The following is a 23,622-nucleotide window of genomic DNA, read 5'->3' as shown; positions in this document are numbered from 1 at the left end:
CCTGGGGCTTCTCTGAATCCTTCAGTTCTCCTGTGCTTTTCTGAATCCTTTCAGTTCTCCTTGGGCTTCTCTGAATCCTTTCAGTTCTCCTGGGGCTTCTCGGAATCCTTTCAGTTCTCCTGGGGCTTCTCAGAATCTTTCAGTTCTCCTGAGGCTTCTCTGGATCCTTTCAGTTCTCCTGGGGCTTCTCTGAATCCTTTCAGTTCTCCTGGGGCTTCTCTGAATCCTTTCAGTTCTCCTGTGGCTTGTCTAATCCTTTCAGTTCTCCTGGGGCTTCTCTGAATCCTTTCAGTTCTCCTGAGGCTTCTCTGAATCCTTTCAGTTCTCCTGGGGCTTCTCTGATTCCTTTCAGTTCTTCTGGGGTTTCTCGGAATCCTTTCAGTTGTCCTGGGGCTTTTCTGAATACTTTCAGTTCTTCTAGACTTCTCGGAATCCTTTCAGTTGTCCTAAGGATTCTCTGAATCCTTTCAGTTCTCTTGTGGCTTCTCTGAATCCTTTCAGTTCTCCTGAGGCTTCTCTGAATTCTTTCATTTCTCCTTTGGCTTCTCTGAATCCTTTCAGTTCTCCTGGGGCTTCTCTGAATCCTTTCATTTCTCCTGGGGTTTTTCTGAATACTTTCAGTTCTTCTAGGGCTTCTCTGAATCCTTTCAGTTGTCCTAAGGATTCTCTGAATCCTTTCAGTTCTCCTGAGGCTTCTTTGAATCCTTTCAGTTGTCCTGAGGCTTTTCTGAATCCTTTCAGTTCTCCAGGGGCTTCTCTGAATCCTTTCAGTTGTCCTTAGGCTTCTCTGAATCCTTTCAGTTCTCCTGGGGTTTCTCTGAATCCTTTCAGTTCTCCTGAGGCTTCTCAGGATTCTTTCAGTTCGCCTGGGGCTTCTCTGAATTCTTTCAGTTCTCCTGAGGCTTCTCTGGATACTTTCAGTTCTCCTGGGGCTTCTCTGAATCCTTTCAGTTCACCTGGGGCTTCTCTGAATCCTTTCAGTTCACCTGGGGCTTCTCTGAATTCTTTCAGTTATCCTGGGGCTTCTCTGAATTCTTTCTGTTGTCCGGAGACTTCTCTGAATCCTTTCAGTTTTCCTGGGGTTCTCTGAATCCTTTCAGTTCTCCTGGGGCTTCTCTGAATCCTTTCAGTACTCCTCGGGCCTTTCTAAATTCTTTCAGTTTTCCTGGGGCTTCTCTGAATCCTTTCAGTTCTCCTGGGGCTTCTCTGAATCCTTTCAATTCTCCTGGGTCTTATCTGATTCCTTTCAGTTTCCACTGAGGGCTTCTCTGAATCCTTTCAATTTCCCCTGAGGGCTTCTCTGATTCCTTTCAGTTCTCCTTTTAGTTGTCCTGAGGCTTCTCTGAATCCTTTCAGTTTTCTCCCTGGGGTCCTCTGATTCCTTCCCGGTTCTTTTCCTTGCGTGGGGGCGTCTTTGAATCTTTGGGGTAAGTTCTCTGCTTCCTTTTGAAATCTTTTCAGTTTGTTCTAAGACTTCTCTGAATCCTTTCAGTTCTCCTGGGGCTTCTCGGAATCCTTTCAGTTCTCTTTAGGCTTCTCTGAATCCTTTCAGTTGTCTTGGCGCTTCTCTTAATCCTTTCAGTTTTCCTGGGGCTTCTCTGAATCCTTTCAGTTCTCTTGGGGCTTCTCTGAAACCTTTCAGTGTTCCTGAGGCTTCTCTGAATCCTTTCAGTTCTCTTGGGGCTTTTATGAATCCTTTTAGTTCTCCTGGGGCTTATCTGAATCCTTTCAGTTCTCCTGAGGCTTCTTTGAATTCTTCCAGTTCTCCTGGGGCTTCTCTGAATCCTTTCATTTGTCCTGGAGATTCTCTGAGTCCTTTCAGTTCTCCTGGGGCTTCTCTGAATTCTTTCAGTTCTCCTGAGGCTTCTCTGAATCCTTTCAGTTCTCCTGAGGGCTTCTCTGAATTCTTTCAGTTGTCCTGAGACTTCTCTGAATCCTTTCAATTGTCCTGAGACTTTCTGAATCCTTTCAGTTTTCCTGAATCTTCTCTGAATCCTTTCAGTTCTCCTGGAGCTTCTCTGAATCCTTTCAGTTCTCCTGGGGCTTCTCTGAATCCTTTCAGTTCTCCTGGGGCTTCTCTGAATCCTTTCAGTTCTCCTGGGGCTTTTCTGAATCCTTTCAGTTCTCCTGGGGCTTGTCTAATCCTTTCAGCTCTCCTGGGGCTTCTCTGAATCCTTTCAGTTCTCCTAGGGCTTCTCTGAATCCTTTCAGTTCTCCTGGGGCTTCTCTGAATCCTTTCAGTTCTTCTGGCGTTTCTCGGAATCCTTTCAGTTCTCCTGAGGCTTCTCGGAATCCTTTCAGTTCTCCTGAGGCTTCTCTGAATCCTTTCAGTTCTCCTGTGGCTTCAATGAATCCTTTCACTTTTCCTGGGGCTTCTCTGAATCCTTTCAGTTCTCCTGGGGCTTCTCTGAATCCTTTCAGTTTTCCTGAGGCTTCTCTGAATCCTTTCAGTTCTCCTGAGGCTTCTCTGAATCCTTTCAGTTCTCCAGGGGCTTCTCGGAATCCTTTCAGTTCTCCTGAGGCTTCTCTGAATCCTTTCAGTTCTCCTGAGGCTTCTCTGAATCCTTTCAGTTCTCCTGGGGCTTCTCTGAATCCTTTCAGTTCTCCTGAGGCTTCTCTGAATCCTTTCAGTTCTCCTGAGGCTTCTCTGATTCCTTTCAGTTCTCCTGGGGCTTCTCTGAATCCTTTCAGTTGTCCTGGGGCTTCTCGGAATCCTTTCAGTTCTCCTGAGGCTTCTCTGAATCCTTTCAGTTCTCCTGGGGCTTCTCTGAATCCTTTCACTTTTCCTGGGGCTTCTCTGAATCCTTTCAGTTCTCCTGGGGCTTCTCTGAATCCTTTCAGTTTATCTGAGGCTTCTCTGAATCCTTTCAGTTCTTCTGGGGTTTCTCTGAATCCTTTCAGTTCTCCTGGGGCTTCTCGGAATCCTTTCAGTTCTCCTGAGGCTTCTCTGAATCCTTTCAGTTCTCCTGGGGCTTCTCTGAATCCTTTCACTTTTCCTGGGGCTTCTCTGAAACCTTTTAGTTCTCCTGGGGCTTCTTTGAATCCTTTCAGTTTTCCTGAGGCTTCTCTGAATCCTTTCAGTTCTCCTGGGGCTTCTCTGAATCCTTTCAGTTCTCCTTTCGCTTCTCTGAATCTTTTCAGTTCTCCTGAGGTTTCTTTGAATTCTTCCAGTTCTCCTAGGGCTTCTCTGAATCCTTTCAGTTGTCCTTAGGCTTTTCTGAATCCTTTCAGTTCTCCTGGGGCTTCTCTGAATCCTGAAGCTCCTCTGAATCTTTTCTGTTCTGCTGAGGCTTCTCTGAATCCTGAAGCTTCTCTGAATCTTTTCAGTTCTCCTGGGGCTTCTTTGAATCTTTTCAGTTCTCCTGGGGCTTCTCTGAATTCTTTCAGTTCTCCTAGGGCTTTTCTGAATCCTTTCAGTTGTCGTGGGGCTTCTCTGAATCCTTTCAGTTCTCCTGGGGCTCCTCTGAATCCTGAAGCTCCTCTGAATCTTTTTTGTTCTGCTAAGGCTTCTCTGAATCCTGAAGCTTCTCTGAATCTTTTCAGTTCTCCTGGGGCTTCTTTGAATCTTTTCAGTTCTCCTGGGGCTTCTCTGAATTCTTTCAGTTCTCCTGGGGCTTTTCTAAATCCTTTCAGTTGTCCTGGGGTTTCTCTGAATCCTTTCAGTTGTCCTGGGGCTTCTCTGAATCCTTTCAGTTCTTCTGGGGCTTCTATGAATCCTTTCAGTTGTCATGGGGCTTCTCTGAATCCTTTCAGTTCTCCTGGGGCTTCTCTTAATCCTTTCAGTTCTCCTGAGGGCTTCTCTGAATCCTTCCAGTTTTCCTGGGGCTTCTCTGAATCCTTTCAGTTCTCCTGGGTTTCTTCTGATTCCTTTCAGTTTTCCTGAGGGCTTCTCTTAATCCTTTCAATTGTCCTTGGGCTTCTCTGAATCCTTTCAGTTCTCCTGGGAATTCTCTGAATCCTTTCAGTTCTCCTGAGGCTTCTCTAATCCTTTCAGTTCTCCTGATGCTTCTTTGAATCCTTTCGGTTCTTCTGGGGCTTCTCTGAATCCTTTCAGTTCTCCTGAGGTTTTTCTGAATCTTTTTAGTTGTCCTGGGACTTCTCTGAATTCTTTCATTTCTCCTGATGCTTCTTTGAATCCTTTCAGTTCTCCTTGGGCTTCTCTGAATCCTTTCTGTTCTCCTGGGGCTTCTCTTAATCCTTACAGTTCTTCTGGGGCTTCTCTGAATCCTTTCAGTTCTCCTTGGGCTTCTCTGAATCATTTCAGTTCTCCTTGGTTTTCTCTGAATCCTTTCAGTTCTCCTGAGGCTTCTCTGAATCCTTTCAGTTGTTCTGGGGCTTCTCTGAATCCTTTCAGTTCTCCTAAGGGCTTCTCTGAATCCTTTCAGTTCTCCTGGAGCTTCTCTGAATCCTTTCAGTTCTCCTGAGGGCTTATCTGAATCCTTTCAGTTCTCCTGGGGCTTCTTTGAATCCTTTCAGTTCTCCTGGGGCCTTTCTAAATTCTTTCAGTTTTCCTGGGGCTTCTCTGAATCCTTTCAGTTCTCCTGGGGCTTCTCTGAATCCTTTCAATTCTCCTGGGTCTTATCTGATTCCTTTCAGTTTCCACTGAGGGCTTCTCTCAATCCTTTTAATTTCCCCTGAGGGCTTCTCTGATTCCTTGCAGTTCTCCTGAGGGCTTGTCTGAATTCTTTCATTTCTCCTTTGGCTTCTCTGAATTCTTTCAGTTCTCCTGGGGCTTCTCTGAATCCTTTCATTTCTCCTGGGGCTTTTCTGAATACTTTCAGTTCTTCTAGGGCTTCTCTGAATCCTTTCAGTTGTCCTAAGGATTTTCTGAATCCTTTCAGTTCTCCTGAGGCTTCTCTGAATCCTTTCAGTTGTCCTGAGGCTTTTGTGAATCCTTTCAGTTCTCCTGGGGCTTCTCTGAATCCTTTCAGTTGTCCTTAGGCTTCTCTGAATCCTTTCAGTTCTCCTGGGGTTTCTCTGAATCCTTTCAGTTCTCCTGAGGCTTCTCTGGATTCTTTCAGTTCGCCTGGGGCTTCTCTGAATTCTTTCAGTTCTCCTGAGGCTTCTCTGGATACTTTCAGTTCTCCTGGGGCTTCTCTGAATTCTTTCAGTTGTCTTGAGGCCTCTTTGAATCCTTTCAGTTATCTTGGGGCTTCTCTGAATTCTTTCAGTTGTCCGGAGACTTGTCTCAATCTTTTCAGTTTTCCTGAATCTTCTCTGAATCCTTTTAGTTCTCCTGGAGCTTCTCTGAATCCTTTCAGTTCTCTTGGGGCTTCTCTGAATCCTTTCAGTTCTTCTGGGGCTTCTTTGAATCCTTTTAGTTGTCCTGAGGCTTCTCTGAATCCTTCCAGTTCTCCTGGGGCTCCTCTGAATCCTTCCAGTTCTCTTGGTGCTTTTCTGAATCCTTGTAGTTCTCCTGGGGCTTCTCTGAATCTTTTCAGTTTTTCCTAAGACTTCTCTGAATCCTTTCAGTTCTCCTAGGGCTTCTCGGAATCCTTTCAGTTCTCTTGAGGCTTCTCTGAATCTTTTCATGTTGTTCCTTGGGCGCTTCTATTAATCCTTTTCAGTTTTCCTTGGGGCTTCTCTTGAATCCTTTCAGTTCTCCTGGGGCTTTCTCTGAAACTTTTCAGATGGGTTCCATGAGGCTTCTCTTGAATCCTTTCAGTTCTCGTTGGGGCTTTTTATGAATCCTTTTTTAGTTCCCCCTGGGGCTACTTGGGCTTAATCTGAATCCTTTTCAGTTCTCCTGAGGCCTTCTTTGAATTTCTTCCAGTTTCTCCTGGGGACTTCTCTGAATCCTTTCATTTGTCCTGGGGCTTCTCTGAAATCCTTTCAGTTTCTCTTGGGGCTTTCTGCTGAATCCCTTTCAGTTCTCTAGGGGATTGCTTATGAATCTTTTCGGTACCCTGGGGCTATCCGAATGCTTTTCAGTTTCTCCCGGGTCTTCTTGATCCCTTTCAGTTAGTCTGGCGGGCTTCCTCTGAATCCGCAGTTTTCTTCAGGGGCTTCTCCTGGGGAATCCTTGAACTTCCTTGAATCCTTTTCAGTTCTCCTGGGGCGCTTCTGTATCCTGAAGCTTCTCCTTTCTGAATTTGTTTTCAGTTTCGGGGCCTTGGGGCTTCCGGTGAATCCTGCAAGCTTCTCTTGAATCCTTTCAATTTCTTCCTTTGGGGGCGGCTTCTCTGTAATCCTTAATGAAGATTCTTGAATCTTTTTTCAGTTTCTTTCCTGGGGCTTTCTTCTGGAATCCCTTTTCAAGTGTCCCTGAAAGGCTTCTCTGAATCCTTTCGGGTTCCTTCTGAGCTTCGCATTTGAAGCCTTTCAGGTTCTCCTCCGGGGCTTCTCTGAATCCTTTTAAGTTCTCTTGGGCTTCCTTATGGAATCCTTTTCAGTTACTCCATGGGGATTCTCTGAATCCTTTCATTTGTTTGAGGCTTCTCTGAAATCCTTTCGGTTTCCGGTGCTTATCTGAATCCTTTCCGTTCTCCTGGGGCTCTCTGAATCCTTTTAGTTTCTCATTGGGCTTCTCTGATCCTTTCAGTAGTCCTTGGGGCTTCTCTGAATACTTTCAGTTGTTCCTTACGGGCTTATCTGAATCCTTTCAGTTCTCCTGGGCTTCTCGGATTCCTCTTCAGTGTCTTTGGGCTTCTTAAATTCTTTCAGTTGTCCATAAGGCTTATCTAAATCCTTTTCAGTTCTCCTGGGGCTTCTCTGAATTCTTTCAGTTGTCCTGGGGCTTCTCCTGAATTCTTTCAGTTGTCCTGGGGATTTTCTGAATCCTTTCAGTTGTCCTAAAGGCTTATCAGAATCCCTCTTAAGTTCTCCTGTGGCTTCTCTGAATCCCTTTCAAAGTTGGTCCTTGAGGCTTCTCTGGAATCCTTTCAGTTGTCCTGGGGCTTCCTTGAAATTCCTTTCCAGTCGGTCCCTTGGGGCTTCTCTGAATTCCTTTCAGTTGGTCCTTGGGCTTCTCTGAAATTCCTTTCAGTTTTCCTGGGGCTTCGCGAAATCCTTTCAAGTTGGTCCTTTGGGGATTCTCTGAATCCTTTCAGTTCTGCTTGGGTTTCTCCTGGGTCTCTGAATTCCTTTCAGTTGTCCTTGGGGCTTTCTCGTGAATTCCTTTCAGTTTAGTCCCTGAGGGGCTTCTTTTCTGAATCCTTCTTTCCTGGTTGCTTCTCGAACCTTTCAAGTTTGTCCTGAGGCTTCTCTGAAATCCTTTCGGTTATCCTGGTGTTATCTGAATCCTTTCAGTTCTTCCTGGGGATTATCCTTGGAATCCTTTTAGTTGCTCCTTGGGAATTCTCCCTGAATTCCTTTCAGTAGTCCTTGGGGATTCTCCTGAATCCTTTCAGTTTGGTCTTAAGGCTTATCTGAATCCTCTGCGTTCCTTTCCAGTTGGCTTCCTTGGGGATTCCTTTCAGGGGTCTTGGGGCTTCTCTAAATCCTTTCAGTTGTCTTAAGGCTTATCAAATCCTTTCAGGGGGTTCTACTTGGGGCCTCTTGAATTCCTTTCAGTTTTCCTGTTCCGGGGCTTCTCTGGAATTCCTTTCAGTTGTCCTGGGGCTTTTCTGATCCTTTCCAGTTGGGGTCCTAAGGGCTTATCTGAATCCTTTCATTTCTCCTGTGGCTTTCTTCTGAATCCTTCAGTTGGGTTTTTTCCTGAGGCTTCGCTGAAATCCCTTTCAAGTTGTCCTGGGCTTCTCCTGAATCCTTTTCATAGTCCTGGGGTTTCCTCGAATCCTTTCAGTTGTGTTCCTTTGGGGCTTCTTGGACTTCCTTGCCAGTTTTGCCTGGGGCTTCTCTTTGAATACCTTTCAGTTGTTCCAGGGCTTCCTCTTAATCCTTTCAGGTCTTTGCTTCTTTCTGTATCCTTTCAGTTCTCCTTGCGCTTTTTCTGAATCCTTTCCAGTTCTTTGCTGGCTTCTCTTAATCCTTTCAGTTGTTCCGGCCTGAGGCCCCTTCTCTGAATCCTTTCCAGTTCTCCTGGGGCTTTCCTGAATCCTTTCAGTCTCCTGGGGCTTCTCTTGAATCTACCAGTTCTTCTGGGGCTTCTCTGAATCGTTTCAGTTCTCCTAAGGCTTCTCTGAATCCTTTCAGTTCTCCTTGGGCTTCTCTGAATCTTTTCAGTTTTCCTTAGCTTCTCTGAATCCTTTCAGTTGTCCTGAGGCTTCTCTGAATCCTTTCAGTTCTGCTTGGGTTTCTTTGAATCCTTTCAGTTCTTTGCGGCTTCTCTGAATCCTTTCAGTTCTCCTGGGGCTTCTCTGAATCCTTTAAGTTCTTCTGAGGCTTCTTTGAATCTTTCCAGTTCCTCTTGGGCTTCTCTGAATCTTTTCAGTTCTCCTGGGGCTTCTCTAAATCCTTTCAGTTCTCCTGGGGCTTCTCTGTATCCTGTCAGTTCTCCTGGGGCTTCTCTGAATCCTTTCGGTTCTCCTGGGGCTTCTCTAAATCCTTTCAGTACTCCTGGGGCTTCTATGAATCCTTTCAGTTCTCCTTGGGCTTCTCTGAATCCTTTCAGTTTCCCTAGGGCTTCTCTGAATCCTTGCAGTTCTACTGAGGGCTTCTCTAAATCCTTTCAGTTCTCCTGGGGCTTCTCTGAAACCTTTCAGTTGTCCTGGGGCTTCTCTGAATCTTGTCAGTTCTCCTGGGGCTTCTCTAAATCCTTTCAGTTCTCCTGGAGCTTCTCTGAATACTATGCTTCCTCTCCTGGCACTCCACGAATCCAGTCATTTTCCTCACGCTTTCTTCAATGCTCCCATCTTCCTTTCTCTTTCAGGAATCAATAAAACTCTTAAGAAAATATTTTAGGATATTTATTTCCCTGCAACTTCAACTTCCTTCAAGGATCAACAAAGCAAACTTATTACAAATAAACTTTAAACTTTCCATACAACAAACATTGTCCTAAAATTTTTCACATCTCATCCGTCTTTGTGAGGCCAGCGCCATTCCTTGAAGACGAACAGCTGCTACTTCAGTTTCCAGTTGTCTTTCTCTAGGCGTCGGTTTTTCCCCTGCAGGTTCGTCAGGTTGTAAACCAATTTCTCCTTCACTCCTCGCAGCTGTCCAACCTCATCTTCCAGCTTTTCGTTCCGTTCGGCCTGGACACCGGTCTTCTTCTCCAGCCACGTTTTCATTTCTCTAGAAGGCATGTCAGCTTCTTCCTCTTGAGTTTGGCAGCCTCAACTTCACACTGGAGTCCACACTTTTCCTTCCTGAGGTCTTCCACTTTCTTCTGCAGGCGCTCGAACCTGACCTCGACATCTTTCCTGGCGGATTCCCACTTTTCGGTTGCGTCCTTTTTTTCCTGGATGAGCCTCGCCATCCGCGCCGCTTCTTCGCTTTTTAACTGCGGGTCTTTAACCTTCTGTCGTACGAGTTCCCCTTGCCTCCCAACCTGGCTGTTTGCCTCTTCCAACCGCACTGTTAGTTCCCTTATCCTCTCACATAGGGCATCGTTTCTCTCCCCAATTTCCTTTGTCTTTTCCATCAACTGCTGATTTTCATCTGTGATCTTGAGGATCTTGTCTTCCAGCTGCCGATTTTCCCTCTTTTCTTGGTCGTTCTCCCTCTTCAGGAACAACGTGTCAGCTTCGAGCGAGTAGGCCCTTTCTTGCCAGGCCTGCTGCTGCAACACCTCCTGAGTGATCTGGATCACACGAGTGTGTTCTTCCCTTCCGCCCGCCTTCTGAATCTCTTCATTGTTGTCGAGCCTCTGTTGCAACTGAAGAATTATCCTGTCCAAATTCACCTGATGCTCTCTCTGGCACCGGATGTGTCTCGCCAAGCCGCAATTCTCTCCTTCAGTTCCTTCTCCTTGGGCTGTTCAACTCCATCAACAGTAGTCAGAAAGAACCTCACCAGTGAATAGGCAGCCACAATAAACAAGATGACTATTCCTGCGTTAGACTTTTCTCCGTATTTCGAACAATATCTGGACATACTCAGTTCATACTCTCCTCTCATTCTCTGTCGATTTTTCGTTGATTTTCTATACTCCACGAGAGATGGTATTTCGATTTATCAAAATATAGCAGGAAATATTCTGAACATTTTTTAACTCTGCCTTGTCTCTTGGTGTTATAAATTCCTGAAATCTCTCTCACTCTCAGGGAATTTTTGCAGTACGTATCTTTTTTTTTTCTTCAAAACCTAAAGAATACATTTTATTGGGAGATACTTTATTAACATCGGCCTAAGCCTTCCATCACACCTATACGCCACCTCCGCTCTCTTCAGGCGACTTGATCCGACTTCATCGCGTGAAAGCATCATTAATGATAAAGGTTATCTTAAAATTCCCCGCACCGACAACGGACGCCTTAAAATGCATGTTTATAAAATATTTTCTGTTCAAAGAAACTTTATCTTTCATTCCACAAAATATGTGCATACACTCGTGTTACACCCTGTAGCCGTCAAAGAGCAACACTTGATTATAACAGTAGGTTTTTCTTGAAAAAAAAAAAAAATGAAATAGACTTAAACGAGAACGTCACCTTTCATAGTTCTTATCCTTTCAGCTACTTATAATATGCTTATGGTGGTATACATGTGAAACTAATTTGAATTAATTTCTATTTAGAAGAGATAAATAGCTACAGAAAGATCAACCTAAGAAAGCTTTAATGAAAGTAAGCCTTTCTTAATGTATTCGTCAGCTTTGACTCCCACAGCTTTCCAACGTGTCCAGCTTTGACTCCCACAGCTTTCCAACGTGTCCAGCTTTGACTCCCACAGCTTTCCAACGTGTCCAAATGAAACAGGATGATATGCAAGGAATTCGATAAAAAATAAGACTGAATTATATTCGTTTGATTTTTTATGATTGGTATTTTACTTTGAATAGCTAGGTCTGAGTTAATTATGTTAAGCAATTATGAAAAGGATAAGAAGAAAGGCGAACATGGCTAATAAAACAAGAATAACGGGAATAATCAAATAAAGCAGATTTATATATATATATATATATATATATATATATATATATATATATATATATAAAAGTGTGTGTGTGTGTATGTATGTATGTATATATGATTAATTATATATATATATATATATAATATATATAGATTTATATATATGTATAATAATATATATATATATATATATTGTCGATTTAAATATTCATTAATATTACGTACACGAGAGAGTATACTGCTGAAAATAGACCTAATCTAATCATGTGGGAAAATCAGAAGTCCAATTTAGGCCCACTAAATGTGTCATGCAAATTATTTTATTGATCAAAGGACAAAGTTAGCTTAATTAAACATCGTTTTCAAAGAATGTTAAAGATTGGGATGAAGCTGACTTTCTCCATATTGCTGCATCAGATGAATTCTTCATTTACACAGTCAGGAAGCCAAATCATAAAAATGACATCATTTGGGCTGCAAAGTTGGATGATATCAGCGATGATGTGTGCTATCGCCAAGTTGTGAAATTTCCTGAATGTTTGGGAATTTTTCTCCGTTTCACAGCCAAACGGTTAGTGTGGATCATCAAAGAAAAGGACAGTCATGGAATGGCGAATACTTCAGAGAAACTGTGCTTACTGGTGGAGTATTTCCTTTCCTCAAAGATTCTGAAAATGTGTTATCTGTTGAAGAAATCACATTTTTGCATTATAAGGCACCATGTTTCAAGGCTCTTCAGAAACAGGAGCTGCTCCAAAACAGCGGTATCAATTTCTTCTCGTCAAGTGAATTTCCAGGTAACTCCCCTGACCTTAATGTTTGTGAAAACATTGGTAGTATCTTAAAGGATTGTGTTGAAGCGTACACAGTGAACTATGATGGTATACCAAGCCTCGACGACCTGTGAAGAGTGGTGACCGAAGTGCTCAGGGAAATGGAGTTTGAGTCTCAGCTTTTTTGCGATTTACTGAAATCATACCCCTCAAGAATGCAGGCTGTAGTACAGGCAGATGGAGGCCACACAAAATATCAAATACTCAGAGAGAAACTTAAATAAATACCTGTTTTGAATTACTATTGTTTTTGTCCATATCAATTTTAGTTTATGCTGTAGAGGGTGGGGGTGGGGGCAACCAAGTAACCTACCTATCATATTGGATATCATTTCTGTCGCTATGTACTGCATCCACCTACAATTCCAGTACCTGTTATTTAGTATAACACTGAACCGTCTTCTCTTCCAGAGAGAGAGAAACGACAGTTAAATTTGCTTTGAACTTGAGAGCACTTTTTTTTTACCTGGTGCAGTAGTTTTCATCAATTGAAACACAATAATCCATATTCAAGATATTTAATTATCTAATTAATTTTGTCTTGAGACCGCTAAACTAAACATAAGCAAGAAAATGCTGGCACATTTCTTAATCATACAAACTCGCATTGTTAAGAATGCAGAAGTCTGTAGAAATAGTTATGTAGGGAATATATCAGCTAGGAAAATCTACTAGTAGAGTTATGGTAGATGAAGGCAAAGGAGAGGTAGAAACTGAACGCAAAATAGGATGTTTGAAAAGTGAGACCCATAAAACCAGCGCCTTCGACATAACAAAATGCGATGAGGCAAGTTGTAAGTGTTGAACCTTGACCCATCAAGTGGGTGGTTACGATGGATCACGGCAGCCACTAGGATTCGCCCAAGGGTGGGACCGGAAACAGTAGGCTTTCAAGTTCAACCAATTAAGAAGAAATAGGGTGTTCTCCAGTTGAAAAGAAGGGTCGTCTGATTTATCCTTATTTTCGATTACTTATTGAAAACAAACTAATGATGACATATGACAGGGAAAAAGTTTTAATCTGTCCTGGGTCCTGAATCAAATATTGGTGCAAATACAATAGAAGCTCAACTTCTCACTGCATAAAGAAACATAATTTCAGGTCAATTTTAAATGTATTATGATGTAAACAGATATTACTATAGTAAATTCACATCACCGGTGCATCTGATGTCTAGGCCAGTCCCTTACGACGCTCCTGATTGGCTGTTGATAAGCCAATCACGAGGTTGGAAACTCTCAGTCTCTCTCAAGAGTTCACATAGGCAGGATGTATGTTCCGCCTCTCATGAGGGATAAGTCTTTCGATGGCATCCCTCAGGAGAAGTGGAACATACATCCTGCCTATGTGAACGCTCCAGCCCTGTCATTGGCTTATCAATAGCCAATTAGGAGCGTCATAAGGGACAGGCCTAGGCATCAAATGCACGGCTGATGTGAAACTACTATAGATTGAATAATGTGCACCACTAATTTTAGTTCAACATAAATCTAATAGATGACATGATAATGGATTGGCGATCTGGGAAGATAGAATACTTAGTATGCATAATTAAAGTTGCCACTTGATCTTTACGAGTTTTGCAGAGATGCATGTATATATAATAACATTAGAAGTTTCATTGTCTTGAGAGACGAATGGCCAAAAGTGGCCCAGTGCTTGGTTTGACAGCCCAAATTTTATATCAAATCAAATCAAATCACTAGTGTATGATTTGTGTATTTGTTCACTAACTTCCTGTAGTAGCCTCTCAATCCTATGAATGATATCACTTGTGTCTTGATCTTGGGTGATGAAGTATCCTGGCTTCTCATCAGTTTTGTTTCATTCGCGGCTATCCTATTGCAGCTGACCTTGTGCCCAAGCAATTCGACTGCCACATCCAAAGTGGCTGGAACATGGCCCCGCCAATCTTATTCAGAACGCCACTATGTGCTTAATAGTGGCCTGGTTTCGGCTATACCAATTTTTTTCCGCCAATTTTTCTCCATTTTTTGTGGGGTGATGTAAATTAAAGTATAAAATATCTGCGACAAGTTTATCATAAAAATATACTACAGCACAATTATCATTTTATTTATGGTTCTAATACTTATTATCGGACCTTTTCCATTGACGAACACTTAATATGAAGGCTCTGACTCTTTAAAACAGTTAAATACTGTACATCACAAATACCAGGTAAAAATGTTATTCTCCAAAACATATCTCGTACAAATATATACCTACTATTGGATATCATAGGACATTCACTCTAAGTCAGTTCTTATAAAAATATATCAATGTACTCTAATATTTCTTTGAATGACATTATCAAATGATAAAGAGCGAAGGATCCTTCCTTGATCCAATAAAATTCTAAGCTCGTCTTTCATTCTTGTAGCCTGTATTAAATTAAAATCAGACTGATACAAGTAATGTCTAAGGTTCTGCGGGAGAAAGAGCAGTAAATTATACAGTCACAGACCAAGGTTTGAAGCTTCCAGGTTCAGCTGGTTTTATCTGTAAGAAAAAAAACAAGTATAAATGAATCTGTACAAAATGAGACAGAAAACTGTCGTTCGGGGTGATGCTAGTAATGATCCACATACGACTTGTTTCTCAAACTAAGAATTATGGATGAGTATGATGAGCAAAAAGTAAATGGAAAAATGGAAGAACCCTGATAAATTATTTACTGCAAAAAATATAATCACTCTGGATAATCATGTCAAAATTTTGACCAGATATGTGACTATATTCAATACCTTCTCTGTGATGAAGTCAGGGCAAGCCATTCTGATGCGTTCTGCAGTGGCTGGCGAATCTAACCGGAAAGTAGGACTAAGACCAGCATCCATGCGGGCGGCTTTTATGGCATCTCTGATGCTGAAGAAAACTGATGCTCCGAGGAATAGAGGCGGTTCTCCAATGGCCTAAATATTACAAGGAGCAGTTATATTGCAACAACAATGATAACAATTCAATGAGTCTAAAAAGAAAATTTGTTTTGACAATTTTACAGAAAAGGTTTTCAGCTCTGAGGGGACAGCAAGGTTTCGCATTAAACGAGAATCCACATTTTTAAGTGATAATTGAGAAGACATTCTAATATTTTCTTCAAAATTGTAAATATCACATGAAATAAGTCAACCTCAGGAGGACCAAGGATATCTTAACTTCCTATAAATATACACAATTTCTCTCAAGTAAAATCGAAAATCCAGTTCATCAATTTCATACTACACCAGAGATTTCCTAATGAACATGTTTATTACTAGTTCATCAGTGTTATCATTACAACGTGATACATTCCAAGTGTGCAAGCCACTTATACTGCATAAAAATAGTGTGTAAACACTTATAACCTGTTACTTTTGAGGAGAAATTAGCTAGATTTTTCATATAAGATATTATAGATACGTATATACTTTAAGTTTGAAGGAAAACGCAATGCTATATCCCATGTCTTTGTAAAAGTTGTAGTTTCCTACTTTTGAAGAGAAACTCTACTATATATTCATGAAGAGTAAAACACATTTTCTTATTACTGAGGGAAATAACAAAACAATATTCAATATATCTGCGACATTTTACAATGAATTTCTTTTTAAAAAGTACGCGCGATATTCCAGTATTGTAAGACCGGTTTCATAACTCTGAAGGTAGAGGCTAAACAACGATCCATGCATGTAAGACTATTATTCTTAATATTTTTCTTGAAGGAAAAGGCAATGCAATGTTCCTGGTGTGTGAGACAGATTTTCTTAACTCTGAAGGAAAAATAATCACCTTTGAAGAGAAAACAGCCCTGGGATTTGGTGCTCCCCGAAGGAGGGATACATTGAACTCCTTTGGTATATCCTGGAAGCCTGAAATTGCATTTCATCATTATTATTATCATATTATCATAATAAGCATACATTCTAGTGACCTTTACCATCAGGCCTTGAGCTTGCACAGTAACTTTACAGAACAGAGGGTCCATCTCTGGGAAAAGTATAAAAAGAGAGAGAGAAAAAAAAGTAGAAACTAACATATTTCAAAAGGCAGAAACGGATTACATTGTATGTACAATATCAATATATGCACATAAGCAAAAATAGGTAAAAAAATAATTAATAAACAGATGGTAAAAAAAAAAAAAAAAAAAAAAAAAAAAAAAACTAGCATTGGACAGTATGCCGAGTCAAATATAAGAATTCCAACCCAAAGTAGGAGTCTAGAGGCTCAGTCTGAGTTTTGAGAACTTTGGTTATGTGCTCACCACCTGAAGACGAACAGCAAATGACCATCCACTGCTGAGGAATGGTTTGCTTCTTCAGTAAATCAAGACACAGAAGTACAATAAAATGATGGGCTGATGACAAGTGGCTGGAATGTTGATAAGTAGTGACTGGATGGTTGGTTAACCTTAACATAGCTTTAACCCAGCACAGGACGTAAGTGTATTAAATTGTGATTGATCGAATATAGAATTTAGGCCAAAGGTCAATCACTGGGACCTATGAGGTCATTCAGTGCTGAAACAGAAATTGACAGTAAAAGGTTTGCAAGGTGTAACAGGAGGAAAACCTCGCAGTTGCACTGTGAATCAAATGTTAGGAAAGGACAGAAGAAAGTAAGACGGAAGAAAGAGAATATGAAAGGAGGTACAGCAACAGGAAGGAAAGAGGTTGCAGCAAAGGACCAAAGGGACGCTGCAAAGAACTGTGGAAAAAAGTATGAACCTGATGTGGTCCCTACTACTCTGTCCGAAAGGGATGATATTTTAACTAGTGTGATATGTGTGACCTGCAACACGTAATGAGATCAAGTCATTAAAATGTCACTGCTGCCTTTTGTTTGACCCACAAAGTCTTCATTAAATCCTGATCAAAAGTCAGTTCTTAGGGGAGGGTAACCCTGTACTGTTTTTCAAATACTGCCCTCAACTTTTTTAGAGCAAAGAATATTATGCAGCTTACTGCATTATTTATATATATATATATATATATGTGTGTGTGTATGTATGTATGTATATATATATATATAATATATATATATATATATATATATATATATATATATATATATATAAATATGTGTATGTATTATATATATATATATATATATATATATATATATATATATATATATATATATATATATATTATATAGATATATATGTGTGTGTATAATATATAAATGCAGACAAGAAGGCATTGAAAACAAGTAAATTCATGGTTTAAATATAAAATAAAAGCAATGTGAAAATTTTAATGACTATAATGTATAGTTTGCCAAAGTTCCTATAAGAGCTAATCCTCCATAGTTTCTGCCGAATTCTATTTCTGTTTAGAGTTTATAATACAACAAAGATAGTTCTCATGTACCTGGTATCTTGTAGGCACCTGGTCCCCTTGTGAGTAGAACACCCTCCGGTGAATAACAAAGCTCTTCTATAGTAAAAAGACCTAGACCTTGTGTGAAAGCTCCTTCTATCTGGCCTATGTCAATTGCAGGATTCAAAGACTCTCCAACATCCATTACGATGTCTGTTCGAAGGACCTGGAAATTGATTTCAGTCGGTTTTATATGAAGAATGAACACTATTGGCATTATAAAGTTAAAAATCTCCCTTTTGGATGGACTGTGGAACCAAGTTCTTCATTAGGGCCAATAAACTGAGTAAAATTCCCAATACAAGACAATTGTATATTCTTCAAAGGAATGTTACATATAACCACAAGTTTGACAGTAAAATAACCCCTGATAAAGAACGTGACAGTGAAGAGATGAGTGGGAGGGACATGCGGGAAATACTTATCCCGAAGAGCATCAAGTAACATACTGAGTGATCTCCTGTGAGGCAGTCGATTTCTACTTCTGTCACTGCAGCTCCGTAGGAAAAGTAGTTGAATGGTCTGCCCTCTAATTTCTCAAAGTCGAAGTTTGAAATGCCTGGGGTCCTGAAAAAGAATGACAATAATCAAGAGAGCATCTCTTGAGTGCTTTTTACATATTCAGATGTTTTACTACTCCATTCTCTCTGCATCCAAAAGTAATATAGTCCCAAAGACTGTATTTTGGAATCCTTGAATTTATAGATAGTACTTGTATCTTTTTACACAATCCGCATGACGAATTGATTTTCCCATAGCTTACTTCCTTTCATCGTAAATTCGTATTTGAGAGATTACTTTCAAATCTCTGCTAAGCATGTAAATTTCTGAGTCATAAGCATGCGTTGCTTTATGAGCTAAACCTCAGTAACCACCAGAATAATTTTATTTTTGAGGTCCAACTCATAATTAAATAAATTATTATAAGAAAACAAATGATATGAAAATGGATAAAATTCATGAGTTGCATTAGCTGTTGAGGATAAATGACTTACCTATAAAATCCTGTAGCTGAAAGTGACACTCTGTCAAAATATGCTGCCTTAACCCAATCTTCCCACGACCCTTTGGGGTTTTGGGCGATATAAGGTTCAAGTCGTTGGCGAATCTTATCACATGCATTCTGGTAAAATTAAACAGATTGACAGATAAATAAATAAATGACCAAATGACTATTAGCTGCACATGTTTTTGATAACTAACAAGACTTTAGTTTCACCTGTTTCGCTTTACAATGTATATAGAGTACATCTGTGGATTAAGGAAGAAAAAGTCATCTCACCACTACTGCCATGCCATTAAGGTCGGAAGAAGCAGAAGCTGCCGTGGGAGAAGTGTTTGGAACTTTGTCAGTTGCTGTTTCAGCTATGTAAATTTTATCAGCAGGTATCTGAAGCGCCCTCGCTGCTACCTAGAAAAAAAATAAGACCAAAAACTGATTAAGAGACAAAAAGTTCCATGAGAGATACCACTTACAGTGTGCGTTGCAAGGCAAAATGTAGATGAAACTCAAGGTTCTTTACACAACGTTTTCTTATTCCCCTGCTACAATATATTGCCCATTACTCTATTTCTCCCCCAGTCCCTTCGGTCACCTTCCCACTAAACTGTTCAGCTCCTTAACTTTGCCTCTCTCCAGTTTTCACATCTTGTTTAAGAGTTAGTCATTCAAAACACCCCTGGAAAAGTCTGAAAATGGGACTATGGTGAAAATCTGTCAAGGTTAAAAAAACAAAAGTGGAAGGTTCCTCTTCGTAAAACCCCTGTCAGTGGTGTACCTGAATCATCTTGGTGTGCAAACCCTGTCCCATTTCTGTGCCACCATGTGAGAGCAGAACTGACCCATCTGTGTACACAAGCACAAGAGCACCGGCTTGATTCAGGAAGAGAGCTGTGAAGGAGATCCCGAACTTCACTGGGATGAGAGAAATGCCTTTCTTCCTGTACTTATTTAGCCTGGCAAAAAAAAAAAATAAATAAATAAATAAAGGGGGAATTAGCTAGTCAAGTGGTACGTATAACCTACAGAACTAAATATATAAGTGGTTGAAATCTGGATACTCTTTACCCAAGTTGAAAAAACAATGAACTTTTTAATGGGGAAATTAATAATGAGGAGAATAAATTTGGAAACCACCATTTTCTCTTTGAATGATTTTTTTGTTTACGATATATGAAACAGCAAAGAAATCACTTGGGTCATTTCAATCTTTAGCGAACAAAATCTTGAATACAAGTGAGTAATATACATACATACATACATACATACATACATACATATACATATATATATATATATATATATATAATATATATATATATATATATAAAGGTATAAGCCACGAAGGAAAAATAAACAACGGAGTTTCCGCAAGACCTTTCAACGTTCAACGTCCTTTACTTAGCAGATAAGTAAAGGACGTTGAACGTCGAAAGATCTTGTGGAAACTCCATTGTTTATTTTTCCTTTGTAGCTTATAGCTTTATTTATGGATTTATCACGTTCCATACTTTCGTGATTCAGTTATACATATATATATATATATACTATATATATATAGGATATATATATATTATGTATGTATATATATATCATATATATATATATATATATATATATATAATATATATATATATATACATATTATATATATATATATATATATATATACTATATATATTACATATATATATATATATATATATAATAGAATTATAGATAGATATATATATATATATATATATATATATATATATATATGATATATATATATACATACAATAAATATATATATATATATATATAGATATATATACATATATATATATATTATATATATAATATATAATATTATATATATATATAATAGTATATAATACAATAATACAAATTATATATAATATATATATAATATATCATTATATATATGTATTATAACATAACATATATAGTATAGTGTTAACGGGACATTAATCTCGTTATTTATTTGGTAAAACGTGTAACATATATGTATATATGTATATATATACATATATGTATGTACATATATATATGTGTGTATATATATATATATATATATATATATATATATATATATATATATATATATATATGTAAAGAGAGAGAGAGAGAGAGAGAGAGCGACATACTTGTTAAAGCTGTCTATGGATGCTTTTCTTGAGGAATAATCAGCTTGTACTGTGACCTCATCCCAACAGCGTCGAATGGTGCATCTTTCTAGCAGCTGATTGTAATGAGTTTTGTCACCTGTGACGTACATATTTCTCTCGCGTACCTGATAAAAGTAACAATTAACAAGTTTACTTACCCGCGCCGCGTTTGTGCAGTGGCTTAAAACACGTTAGCACAGAAAAGTTAAACCAGCAAAGTATTTTGTAACCAACATTACAAACTTTAGAAAACTTCCCCTTCATGATATGCTAATTTATGCAACAGCAGATCTCATTGATTAAATAAAAATATTCTCCTTGTCTTTTTGCAAAGATTTAGATGCAAAAAGTTACAAAGCTTACATTTCAAAATTAGCTTACTGTAAAATGGTAATGTAAAATGGTCACTTAAGTAATGATTTGACATTTCAACTGAAAAGACGCCGACTTATTTTACTGTGAGATAAAAATTTGCCTTAAAGCATCACAAATGCAACACATTTAGTCATCAAATGCATTTCACAGTAAGATGCTGTGACAGTAAAAAAAAATGTAATGTACGGACACTTACTTTGCAGGAATCCTTGTTCAAGAATGAGGCAATTCTTTCAATCATATCTTCGGCGAAAAACATTCCCTGGGGTCCACCAAATCCACGAAAAGCCGTATTCGAGGGCAAGTTAGTCTTGCATACATAACCCGTCACACGTACATTATCACACCTGCAATTGCAATTTTGAAGTCTTTGGTAATACATAATACATATGTTACGATATCTAAGCGATTTAGCAGTATAAATATGAATCACACACAACTGTTATGTTTTTTTAATCAATGTCCAAGTAACTAAATATGTTTTAGATATCACATGTAATTTTTAATGTATTGTCTAATGAATTAAACTCTTGGAAAGACCTCGAGTTCTGTAGAGCAAGAATAAGGTTAGAAATTTTCGATACAAAGAATTCGGGCAACTAACTTATATACATTATCCATAGAGAACATTGCTCTGTGCACAACAGAAGCTGTGAGATCAAGAGAGTTTCCTCCATTTGCATAGAGATCCATCTCAACAGCTGACAGAACACCATCATCAGAGAAGGCAACTTTCCAGCGACAAAAGAAGGGGTGCCTGGTTCCAGTAATGACCATATCCTCATCACGATCCAACATTATCCTCACTGGGCGATTCATCCTGTGAATAAATGCGTGTTGGGAACGATTGGCTACTTGTTTTGTCCATTGTCTCCCTATTGTGCGTGTTCTTTAAATAGTATGTACAAAAAGATCAATTTACAATTATCAGACTTTGTTTTTGAGCTCAGAACACCTTCATGTTTATTTCAGACTTGCACAGGAATATATGGCCATCCGAGACCCCTTTGTAAAATAATAACGTTACTCACGCGGCAGCTGCAACGCACAAAGGCACCGAAATGCTACAAGTTCTGGTTTCCTTTCCGCCGAATCCACCGCCCATCCTCTTCACACGGACAACTACTCGGTTTTCGGGAACTCCAAGAGCTTTAGCAACCAACTTTTGGGTTTCTGTTGGGTTCTGGGTTGAAGAAAAAAGCTCTAGCTCCCCATCCTCACCCTTTGGGACAGCCAAGTGGGCATTGGTTTCTAAATAGAAGTGTTCTTGTCCACCCAAGTGAATCTCACCTTCTAGAAGATTGGCTGACCCCTTGAGAACAGTTTCCGCATCGCCTTTGTTTATTGTGAAGGAGTTATAATAAGATTTCTCGGCAATGGCATCCTGAAGAATGATAAAGAAATTCATCCTTGACTCAAAAATAAAATCATAACCAATGTAGCTCACGACCGGTAAACCTTAATTGTTAGAGGTTCTAAATAACAAGTGAAAACGCGAGACAAATAGAAAGTAGAGAATAATTCGAACTTCCCTTTTCACAAGGAGAAAATTTAAAATGAAATGTCTAAAATAAGAGCAATTTAGTGTTTTTGTTTCCAATATCTCTCTCTCTCTCTCTCTCTCTCTCTCTCTCTCTCTCTCTCTCTCTCTCTCTCTCTCTACACATACAAAGCAGAGAAACGACTACTCACATGAACGGTAATTATACAAGGTTTGATGTCTTCGTACTGCACCTTCACTAACTTTGCAGCTCTTTGGGCTGTTGCCTGGTCCTTTGCTGCTACCAGACCAATTATCTGCCCAACGCATGTCACCTTCTCATAAGCAAAAACCTCTTCATCATGGATTATGCAGCCAATCTTATTCCTGTCAAGGTCTACAGACGAGACGTGGGTTAGAATTTTTGGTATCCTCATAGCTTTCTTCAAGTGATTAAGCTGGATATATATATATATATATATATATATATATATATATATATATATATATGTGTGTGTGTGTGTGTGTGTGTGTATATATATTGTGACGAAGTACCAAGTATCTGGTTACTACACTTACTAATTATTAAATGAGTACCTCACAACAGCCAGACACCTGAACCTTCATCACAGGTAAAATACGACTGAATACTCTAAAGGTAACAGCGATCCTTTAAACAATTTACCAGTATTGCAGAAAATCAGACTAAGTTCATTAAAACAGGTGGGAGGTAATCTTATATGTAATTAAATTAATTAAAGGGCATCACTCCATCAACAACTTCAAACGTTTATGTATTTTCCTGATTTCAAAAAGTCTAAGTACTTCCCTGGTTCTAACTCACTTCAGTTAAATTGAAGGAAAACAGCTCAGTTACCACTCTATGTTTCTACCTAAACAAAATTAAATATACTGGTGAAAAAGAAAACTTATAAAATTTTAAATTCAAAAATTTATTATCAAACTCAAAATTTATAAGTGAAATTCACAATATCAGGGAAATTTTCTGTTACTTGAAAACAACACAAAGTTTAATTAATTCTTGAATTAATTAAGTAAAATTAATCAAAATTAATTTATCATAAAAATCAAGAAAATTAATTAATTCAATTGAAATTCAAAAGTGTTAGGTAATAATTAAAATTTGGAAATTAATTTACAAGTGTTAAACAACACTAAAACTTGGAAAGAATTCTAAGTAAATGCAAATTAATGTAAATTGTGAATGCAAATGAAAACACAGAAAAATGTGGAAAATACCAAAATCGCAAAAGTATTAATCACACAGAATATAAAAAAACACACACACACTTCAATTAGAAAATGGATAAATGCACAAAAAATTACTTCAATAAGAAAAGGGGATAAATGCACAAAAAAATCACTTCAATAAGAAAAATGGATAAAGCACAAAAAATCACTTCAATAAGAAAAGTGGATAAATGTACAAATATCACTTAACTCCAAAATGTGGAAAAATGGT

At 39.0% G+C, this 23,622-nt stretch overlaps 4 protein-coding genes across 4 annotated transcripts in view; all 4 read right to left on the bottom strand.

Moving 5' to 3' along the window:
- Positions 1 to 2,118: 2,118 nt before the first annotated feature.
- Positions 2,119 to 4,259, bottom strand: LOC135197501 (eukaryotic translation initiation factor 3 subunit A-like). Its single transcript, XM_064224565.1, has 2 exons — positions 3,827 to 4,259; positions 2,119 to 2,414 (listed from the first exon to the last, which is right to left on the bottom strand). Exons 1-2 carry the CDS (start codon positions 4,257 to 4,259, stop codon positions 2,119 to 2,121), a joined length of 729 nt encoding a protein of 242 aa, XP_064080635.1.
- A 319-nt stretch (positions 4,260 to 4,578) lies between these two features.
- Positions 4,579 to 5,532, bottom strand: LOC135197500 (pre-mRNA-splicing factor 38B-like). The gene has a single exon (XM_064224563.1). It carries the CDS (start codon positions 5,530 to 5,532, stop codon positions 4,579 to 4,581), a length of 954 nt encoding a protein of 317 aa, XP_064080633.1.
- A 2,677-nt stretch (positions 5,533 to 8,209) lies between these two features.
- Positions 8,210 to 9,960, bottom strand: LOC135197499 (uncharacterized). Its single transcript, XM_064224562.1, has 2 exons — positions 9,746 to 9,960; positions 8,210 to 8,528 (listed from the first exon to the last, which is right to left on the bottom strand). The coding sequence occupies exons 1-2, from the start codon at positions 9,958 to 9,960 to the stop codon at positions 8,210 to 8,212; spliced, it is 534 nt and encodes a 177-aa protein (XP_064080632.1).
- Positions 9,961 to 13,774: 3,814 nt separating this feature from the next.
- The window catches only part of LOC135198079 (xanthine dehydrogenase/oxidase-like), a 49,332-nt gene continuing 39,484 nt past the window's right edge, over positions 13,775 to 23,622 (bottom strand). Inside the window, exons 16-28 of the mRNA XM_064225503.1 lie at positions 22,352 to 22,536; positions 21,691 to 22,043; positions 21,264 to 21,479; positions 20,856 to 21,006; positions 20,264 to 20,409; positions 18,892 to 19,069; positions 18,396 to 18,524; positions 18,109 to 18,236; positions 17,563 to 17,680; positions 17,105 to 17,279; positions 15,522 to 15,601; positions 14,498 to 14,665; positions 13,775 to 14,252 (exon numbers count right to left, since the gene is read on the bottom strand). Of these exons, the coding sequence (XP_064081573.1) occupies positions 14,202 to 14,252; positions 14,498 to 14,665; positions 15,522 to 15,601; positions 17,105 to 17,279; positions 17,563 to 17,680; positions 18,109 to 18,236; positions 18,396 to 18,524; positions 18,892 to 19,069; positions 20,264 to 20,409; positions 20,856 to 21,006; positions 21,264 to 21,479; positions 21,691 to 22,043; positions 22,352 to 22,536 (2,078 nt within the window). The 3' untranslated portion in view covers positions 13,775 to 14,201. The remainder of the gene's footprint in view (positions 14,253 to 14,497; positions 14,666 to 15,521; positions 15,602 to 17,104; positions 17,280 to 17,562; positions 17,681 to 18,108; positions 18,237 to 18,395; positions 18,525 to 18,891; positions 19,070 to 20,263; positions 20,410 to 20,855; positions 21,007 to 21,263; positions 21,480 to 21,690; positions 22,044 to 22,351; positions 22,537 to 23,622) is intronic.

This window comes from Macrobrachium nipponense, chromosome 21, assembly GCF_015104395.2.
Source record: "Macrobrachium nipponense isolate FS-2020 chromosome 21, ASM1510439v2, whole genome shotgun sequence".
In the NCBI taxonomy this organism is placed as follows: domain Eukaryota; kingdom Metazoa; phylum Arthropoda; class Malacostraca; order Decapoda; family Palaemonidae; genus Macrobrachium; species Macrobrachium nipponense.
Note: the sequence above shows the minus strand (reverse complement) of the source record. Positions and strands in the feature narration are given on the sequence as shown.

What these genes read in the sequence shown, in the direction of transcription:
- LOC135197501 (XM_064224565.1), bottom strand. Translation starts at nt 4,259, where the DNA reads ATGATTCAGAGAAGCCCAAGGAGAACTGAAAGGATTCAGAGAAGCCCC. An exon ending in AACTGAAAGGATTCAGAGAA is followed by an intron (nt 2,415 to 3,826) that starts GCCCCAGGAAAA and finishes GAAAACTGAAAG; the next exon opens with GATTCAGAGAAGCCCCAGGA.
- LOC135197500 (XM_064224563.1), bottom strand. Translation starts at nt 5,532, where the DNA reads ATGAAAAGATTCAGAGAAGCCTCAAGAGAACTGAAAGGATTCCGAGAA.
- LOC135197499 (XM_064224562.1), bottom strand. Translation starts at nt 9,960, where the DNA reads ATGAGAGGAGAGTATGAACTGAGTATGTCCAGATATTGTTCGAAATAC. An exon ending in GGTGCCAGAGAGAGCATCAG is followed by an intron (nt 8,529 to 9,745) that starts GTGAATTTGGAC and finishes GCAAGGATTCAG; the next exon opens with AGAAGCCCTAGGGAAACTGA.